Source organism: Haplochromis burtoni, unplaced genomic scaffold, assembly GCF_018398535.1.
Source record: "Haplochromis burtoni strain Fernald_Lab_line unplaced genomic scaffold, NCSU_Asbu1 Contig_152, whole genome shotgun sequence".
Classification (NCBI taxonomy): Eukaryota; Metazoa; Chordata; class Actinopteri; order Cichliformes; family Cichlidae; genus Haplochromis; species Haplochromis burtoni.
In genome coordinates, this window is record NW_024582513.1 from 1,277,000 (window position 1) to 1,285,589 (window position 8,590).

The 8,590-nt window shown below is 39.2% G+C and overlaps 1 protein-coding gene across 1 annotated transcript; it reads right to left on the reverse strand.

Moving 5' to 3' along the window:
* Positions 1–1,179: 1,179 nt before the first annotated feature.
* On the reverse strand, positions 1,180–6,926 carry npm1a (nucleophosmin 1a). Its single transcript, XM_005931911.3, has 11 exons — positions 6,769–6,926; positions 5,594–5,673; positions 5,258–5,377; positions 5,011–5,104; positions 4,775–4,890; positions 4,594–4,679; positions 3,095–3,158; positions 2,895–3,005; positions 2,664–2,774; positions 2,506–2,580; positions 1,180–2,228 (listed from the first exon to the last, which is right to left on the reverse strand). Exons 1-11 carry the CDS (start codon positions 6,812–6,814, stop codon positions 2,184–2,186), a joined length of 948 nt encoding a protein of 315 aa, XP_005931973.1. The 5' UTR covers positions 6,815–6,926; the 3' UTR covers positions 1,180–2,183.
* Between the last annotated feature and the right edge of the window lie 1,664 nt (positions 6,927–8,590).

Below are 8,590 nucleotides of genomic sequence, written 5' to 3' on the forward strand. Positions count from 1 at the left end.
TGCCAGTGTCCCACACCCTCAAAAAAAGAAACTTCTATTGTCTTGTCCTGTAAGATTCAATTCAATTGCTTTTGGTTTATTGTCATATATAACAGTGGCGTTCATGTGGAATCCATTTTGTTTTTAAAGTTGAAAAACATTTGTCTAAATTCTGAACACCATACATCCCCTACTCTAATCAGCCAGATAGCACTGCTAATCAGAAACGTACCTCGCTGAATTGAAGGGACTTTTACTACACACGTAATAGAAAGCCACATTGATACAGAATACTTATTTAATAAACAGGGTCTCTTGCACGAGGCTTCTCGTGTTATAGGAACAGTTCACCTCAGAGCTATTTATCCACCTGCATTGTTTAGGCATAGGCATGTGTACCCTTTCTTTAATACACCAGGATCAACCTTGTGGGACTCAAAATGTAAAAAAAATAAATCTATAAACCTTGTTATAAAACATTAACTGTACTTGTACTAAACTACATCCACACACCAGAAGAGAGGGAAGCCATCAGTGTTTAAAGCATGACCACAAGCCCATTGTCACACTTCCCTCTGCAGTGTGAGTTGGCAGGTGTGGTTCAGCAAAGAGGTACTTACTGCATGAAACTGTTTTCCCTTAAAAAAAAAAAAAAACCCCAAAACAAAACACCACATCCTGTACCAATTATTTCCATTATAATCAAGGGAAGGCAGATGCTTAACATCTCCCATAACAGGCAGCTTATACGAAGAATCTAAATAACCAGTAAAATATGTACACTTAATGTGGGGGTGAAGGTTCCCTTTCAAGCAGCACAATCACATGGTAAGCCATTTGCAGGTTGCTGCAGCACATCTGAATATTTGAGTAAAATGTGCTGACACCGGAGGGGTTCTTTATAGTGGTTTGATCAAACAAAATCAAAAGGATCTTGCTTAGAAACCTGGCCAGTGTACACTAAAGTGGCCTTGGCATTTAACAGCATTACAAAGAGAACTTTATAGCCCATCTGCATTTCTGTAAAATGGTTCCTTTGTCAGATGACAAAACGCCTATAAAAAGTTATGTTCAAAGGTCACATGGAAACCACTTGATTTTGTTGTTTGCCAGTCTCATCGCTTCTGTCAATGAAACACCAAGAGGAATGATGTAATAACTCAGAAACCTAATTTTAAACAAACAACAATAACAAAGATACACATTTATTATTTTATTTTATCAATTGAGGGACAGTCTGTTGAAAAGTCGTAAAAACTTGACAGCATGGAATGGTCTTGTGTTTTAACAGGCTTCATGCACTGAGAACAGAATAACCACAGTTGGTCAAACTGCATCTTCAAACTTGATACCAGTAGAAATTTCTATGAAACATTAAGCAATTCATTTGCAAATTAACTCACACATACAGTTACTGAGCATGTAACCTTTGGCCGCTGGGCTGTCAGTAGGCATGGCAACACAGAGCAAACAGTTTCACAGAGCTGAAATGTGTTATTACTCCACTTCTAGGTTCGTTGCCCAAACAGATTGGCTGAATCGTTTTCCCCTTGGACGGTAAAAATACATCTCCAACACATTTTGAAAGGAGAGAAATCGCTGTCACAGGATTATGATGCAACAAATCTAAAATTATAATAAAGAAACGACAATGTTCTAGAAAGAGTGACACGTGTTCCTGTTCTTAATTATACTAAACCAAACAAACTTCAGAGTATTTTCAGTATTAGATCCCTGTTGAAGCGTGTATTTGTTTTTAAATTGTGTAATAGGTGTATTTTAACTGTTTCTTAATAAGAGTATATCAAACTTACTAAAGTGGGGAGAGAAAAAAAAATATATAAGATGAAGAAACAATATAACATTCTCCACTATCTGGTGCCAGAAATTATAAGTTTAAAACAATGCAAGGATTTATTTAAAAAAAAAAAAAAAAAAAAAAAACACAACCCCAAAAACAAACAAAAAAACCTAAGCCCTGTGCTCTTACAAAAGGGTGATGGAGGTGGACTATGCACCAGTACTGCACAGCTACCGCCCATCACTACCTCTCCAATCTCTTCATCCAGGAGGGCAAATTGAAGTGGCCTATACGTAAAGAGCAATTTAAGGACAAGTGTGAGGCACTCAGTTTGGCTTCAGAGGGTTTAAGAGGTGCTAAGGGCATAAACAAGTTATAAAAATAGATAAAACTGCAACGTCTGTTATTCCTTCAATGCCTGCCTCCACTTCCACAGCTCTGCAATGACCTGAGGAGAAAAAAAAAACCCATATATAAACAGCTGACTTAAATCGTTGTCAAAAACAGAGCAGGTTCATGCAACATGGTCTCTCATTTACTGCAACACAACTTCCTCCTTACTTATGATTGGAATATTTGGACTTTGATGCCCCCTAGTGGCATGACAAATAAATGCCAGTACACCGCCTCCATTTAAATCAAATTACAGCCAGTAGCTACATTTTCACAATAATCTAAGAAAGTAAAAATGTTATAATAGCAGGCAATAGAAATTTGTTGTATACCTTGGGCTCTGTGACCTTGTGACCATGTTTCACAAAGTTCTCAAACTTGGGCTGGGCTTTAGGTAACGTTACTCCCTATTAGGAAAAATATAAACAAATGTAATCAATTTGCAACTTTAATCATGCCAAACAGATTCAAAGGACATCCAAGAACAAACCTTTTTCACTGCCTCCATCATCTTGGCTTTGATCTCTGGCACACTCAAAGGTCCTTTAGGAGTTGGTGGGGTTTTGGGAGACTTGTCACCTTTTCCTTTAGGTGTCTTTTCCTACATTGGGCAAAAAAATAAATACAAATAAATTAAAGTCTAGACATTAGAAGTGTTGAATTTAATTTTTAAATATATTTGCCTTTGCTCGCCATTCTTGCTCATGTAAACCATTGTTACCTGGTTTTTGGCTGGAGTGTTCGGTTTTGAACTCTTGCCATTCTGTGCGGGTGCTTTGGGTTTGGATGGCGTCTGTTTGGATGGTATAGGTTTGGCTGGAGCTGCCTTGGCCTGTAACAAATGGACAGCTGTCAGTTGCAGAGTGAGCATGTGTAAATTAAGCTTCAATTTAAAACTCCGCGATAAAGATATCTGCTTGCCTTAACGGGAGATTCTTCTTCCATGCTCTCCTCGTCGTCCTCGTCGTCATCAGCCTCATCATCCCTGAAGAAATGAGAAAGATTAAAGCAATAGCAGTTCAACTTTTTTTTTCCCCTCAAATTGACCTCTTGCCTGCAGCAAGGTCAAAGCTTAATTAAAAGCAACAGTGCTCCAAACTGTTGTCCTCACCATCCCAGTAGAGAAATGCAACTTAAAGATGCACACAAGTCATAAGGCACTGTAGCCATTTACTGGAGGGAGGAGTGAGGGAGTGGGCTGTTCGATATAACGATATCGGATGATGATATGAAAACTTCTATATATTCTCTTACATTAAAATAACCACACTATGGACGGACAAGCGACTGCTTTTATGCGTTGTTGTTGTTAGCAACCACGATTGCTCCAACATCTGCTTGTCCCCCCCCCCTAAACCTTTCACAATGAAGGTGAATATCCTGTTGAGATTTTTCAAAATAAACAGAATCCCGTGAAATAGTATGCAGAGCGTTTACGGCCGAGAAGCTAAAAAGCTGTCAGTTGCTTAAAAAAAAAACAAAAAAACAAAACAAAAAAAACCCACCCACCCACCCACCTTAGAACAGGCTTTTCCCTGTAACACAACGTGTAATAAATACTCAAGAAAATTGTGGCCATTTCAACTTATCTAACACTCAACTCCAGGTATATGACACCCAGCTGAAAACATTTCTTGCAAGTCAAGTTGCCCGAGAATCACAGAATTTACAGAAAACGTAGAATTTTTGTGATATTGTTGTCAGGACGATAAATGTCTTATATTGGGATATGAGATTTTGGTCATATCACACAGCCTTACGAAGGGCTCTCTCTGTAGCATGAACATTGTTTGGTTTTGAAAAGTCTGGCATGGACCAGAAAACTTTTTCCCTAGTTTCAAAATAACAGTAACTACTATGCACACTGTCATGGCTACAAATATAACCAGTTTTTAGATGTTTCCTACAAGTTTTGCTTTTATCATGTTAGGAAGCAACCTCCATTAAGCATTATTTCCACGCTATTAGCGAGTAACAAATGAGCTCTTATAAAACATGACAGAACAAGTGTTCAAAAGCCATCTGACCTTTGCTATGAATTTTATTTTCACAATTTGAGTTGGTTGGGGGGAAAAGGGGAAAAAAAAAAAAAAAAAAAAAAAAAGGGAAAAAGAAAATGGAGAAAAAAAACAGAAGAGAAAAAAAAAAAAAAAAAAAAAAAAAAAAAAAAGGGTCATTTTCAACAACAGCCTGCTACACATGCTGGCAGCAAGATGAGCAGAGGTATGTTCTTTTACCAGCAATGCAGTGACGCAAATATGAAATGACGCTTTGCCCAGAGCTGGCCATCTTTAACAACTGATCGCCTACAGTCATCGGCTCTCCAAGAGGCAGGAGGAGGAAAGATGTAAAGCTACCATCTGTTCGCATGAGGACGGCAACTTAAGGACTTCACAGCATTTGTGTGGTCAGACACTCACTCATCCTCCTCATCTTCATCGTCCTCATCGTCATCTTCCTCATCGTCATCATCATCTTCCTCCGCCACCTCCATTTTCATCTTTTTCTGTGTATGAGATTAAAAGTCAGTCATGTGTTTTACAGCGACAAGTTTACACTTTGTACTGAAACCAATTTCAAAACAAAAAAACAAAAACAAACCTGAGACTTTGCAGCAGGGGAAGTGGCAGGCCTTTTCTTTGATGTTATGACATCTTCCTCCTCCTCTTCATCGTCATCCTCATCGTCTTCATCAAAAGACTGATCTGCATCCATCACTGCGGGGGCAATTTACAAGGAATTTATAATAAAAAAAAAAACTACTCCGTCTGATGTGCTATGAAGAGTCTTGATTGTGTGAGGGTTATCGCCACATTCTCTGAATTATGAATACTCACTGACAAGGTGCTGTCCACTGATATGGATCGGACCAGAACCTGCCTTCAGGCGAAAAACTGCTGGGGGCGTGATTGTGTAGCCGCCAAGACATGCCTGCAGCAAAACACACAAATAAGCCAGCTGCTGCAAAACTATACAGCAGTTTTTCCTGAGGCAGCACAGAAGCCCCTCAGTGAGGCCAAGGAAGAATAAAGCATAAAATAATTTGGTCGCCAAGGTGTGTTTTCAAGCAGAACGTTTACTTACACTTGGCAAGGTAGAGGGCTTAAGTGAAACCAGAACTGCCTTGACCTTCTGACCCTCTGCGTCCTGCCCTTCTACCTCCACCATATGAAGTTCATCTTTTGTGCTGGGGTCCACACACACCTAAAGACAAAACAGAACATTTGATGTTTTGGTGGTGGAAAATTTCAAACTGAAAATGTTAACCAACGATTGGTATTCACTGTACCACTTGGCTGCATCCTTCTCACACAACCACAAGCAATGTGCTCAGTGTGTGGGACACAATGACATTTTGTACACCGTGTCGTAACAGCTTCAAGTATACAGGGATGAACAAACTGCATGAAAGACACGCACCATCCTCAGATCCAGCTGATGCTCCAAGTCATCGTCATCAGGATTGAAGACTACTTCCTTTCCAGCTTCCAGCACACACCCTGATGAAGAGATTAAAATAAAATGAATTATTTTAAAAGAATACAAAAGTAGAAAATGAGTAGAACCAATCACTTTGGTGTAAAGCACTACATATAAGCTGCACACAAGAGGGAGCCCTACAGAACAAGGGGTGAACATTGCCACATGGCAACAGCAGGAATTCCCCTCAAATGAAGGGGAAGAAGTGAAAATCACGTCATCAAAACTTGTGCTAAAGTTCTGAAACACCTAGCAAAGACACGTGCCATGTTAATATTCCAATATGCATCCTCTACAGGTATGACATTTCAATTAACCTGGGTTAAAAGCCAATTGCAGAGCTTTGGATAAGCATCACCAATCTGGAGACATTATCAAATTAGGACGATTTGGCTTAGTTTCTGTGTGTGAAAAGTATATTAAGCTCTTGCTCTTTTAGAACCACCTCAGAATTTGCAACATTAAAACAGTACACTGTGACCGTATCTGCTGTTTAAACGATGTCTGAAGTATCCATCCTAAAAGAAGGTTAAATTTTAGTTAGTAAGGGGAGCAGAACGACAGATGAAGAATAGAAACACTCTTTAAGATCTGGGGTGGCTTAAAATGCAGTCGCAGGAGGAGCGGTGGGGAGGTCAACGCGGTCCGCGTGTGTTTGAAGCCACGTTGAGACCAATTTCCCCGGCCAGCAGAAAACTGTCAGCTCTAAGAAGAGCTTCAACGGGACAGCTCATCTAACAAAAAAAAAAAAAAGCAGGTGCTTCAGTAGTACAGCAGCGCTAACTCTTTGTTTAAAGAAACTGATCAGATATCAACTCCGTTAATAAATCACTGGGGCCGCCATGTTGATAACCAAGCACGTGTGTGGCAGAGTGGTCTGAAGCACAGCAGCTCAGCAAGACTCATTCAACCTCCTGCCACGACTCATAACAACCAACACCACAAGACATTTTAAATGTTTTAAATGCAAACAGGTCCACTGTCTTCGTCTGGAACAAGGCACGTGTAGCTAAGCATGCTACGTGTAATTTTTTCTGTTGCTAATACCAAAAAACACGAGAACACAGAATATAAAACAACCTCAAAACACACATAAAACAAAGTTGTGCTCTCACCGTAAAGGAACGTTTGTGGCGCCATTGGTTCATCTAGCCCGTTCATGTTTGAGACGAGGACGCTGACAAACTCCTTATATGCTGTAGAAGAATAACCAAATGGTACCAGCAGCCACTAACTAACGTGCTCCCGCTCTTCTTCTTTTCTCAATGAGGCACGGAGCGAAAAAATCAGCCCACACCGCCACCTACAGGACCGCTGCACAGAGTGTCTTAAAGCTAGCTCCATTGTTTGTGTTGGAAAAGTGTAAACGCGCATTGACTGTTAGGAATTACGGTCATTTTGAAATACGTCTCAACACTATAGTCCTTCATTTATTTCCCCATGCATACTACAGTCATTTAAGATGTTTTCTTTACATAAACCTTTAATTTTACGATCCCATCAAACCTATTATGTTCTTCTGTCACTGAAAATCTGTCTGTAGGTGTCAGCAGTGTGAAAAAGTCTCGAGCTCTTCCTTATTTCTTTATAGTTTACTTCCAAGTAGCCAGGCTTTCTTGTATTGTTGTCAATTTTATTTATGTAATGCCAAATCACAGCAACAACAAGGTGTTTTATACTGTAATGGAAAGACCCTACAATAATAAAGTATTAAAAAGTATTTTTTTTATTTGTTCAGCCACTCAACACTGATCTATCAGTCATTCAAGAATGATTGAATTAGGACGCATAACTCAAAGGATGAACCTTGAACCAATTTAAAGAACCAATTTTAAATTGTCTCTTTAAGCATTTTACTAGTAGCCCGTCAAAAAATCACATCACTTGTTTCCCTTTTCTGGGTCAATCTATGAGAAATACCAAAGATAACACAGTTTGAAAGGCATAAAACAATATTTTTGCATCACAAGGTAATCCCTACAGAGCTTTAGCCAAAAACTTGGCATATTGTGGTATGGTGTGCAGTGTGTCCTTAAAGACATAAAGTGATGGACAAAATAAGTGGCAGGTCTAGAAAAATAATCTCCTGCACATCGACACTATTTGAAAGTAAAAAGTAGAAAAAGAAATCCAACAAAGGCCTGACACAGGACCTGAGCGATGCATCTAACCGTTCAGTTGATGCTTCATCACTCAGGGAAGTGAAACGGGGATAGCAGTCTCAGGTGTGCCAAGTTACAGAAGAACTGGACTGAAAATCTGTGGCAACAGGTTTTACGGAATGATTGATACAAACCTGAAATTTCACGTGTGGAGACCCAACAGTGACTCTCTACAGCCACATGTAAAAAATGATGATGGCTTTGTCATGTTTTGGGCTCGATGGTGGGATCTTGTCAAAATTGATGAAATTAGGAATGCAGAAAAGTACTGTAAGAATCTGATCACCATGAAGAAAGATTAAGAACTCAAATTTTGCGCAGAAATGTACTCATAATATAAATGCCAAGAAGTTAGCAACAAATAGTTGATAGATGGGCAATTTCTTCACCAAAAATCTTTTTTTCTGATTTGCCCCCACAGTTTGAATAGTTGAGCTAAATGAATACAGATGGGTAAGAAGAGAAAAAAAAAAAGCTAATTAACATGACCCAAAGAGCTTCAACTCTGAGGACTTGCAAATGTCATGGCATATGATTCACACAGTTTTCATACTTGTTACGTCCCCACGATGAAGGTCTAGGGGTGTGAGTGGGGACTGGTAACAAATGGGTCCAGAACAGAATGAAAGGAGAACAGACAGAGGTGCTTAGTAAATAAAATAGTTTTTATTATAGATAAAATTAACATAAAGAGCCGGCAACGCTGTTTTACCAATAACACTAGAAAAAGAAAAAGGTTGCAACAACAAAGAACACAACAACCAAACAAACTCCA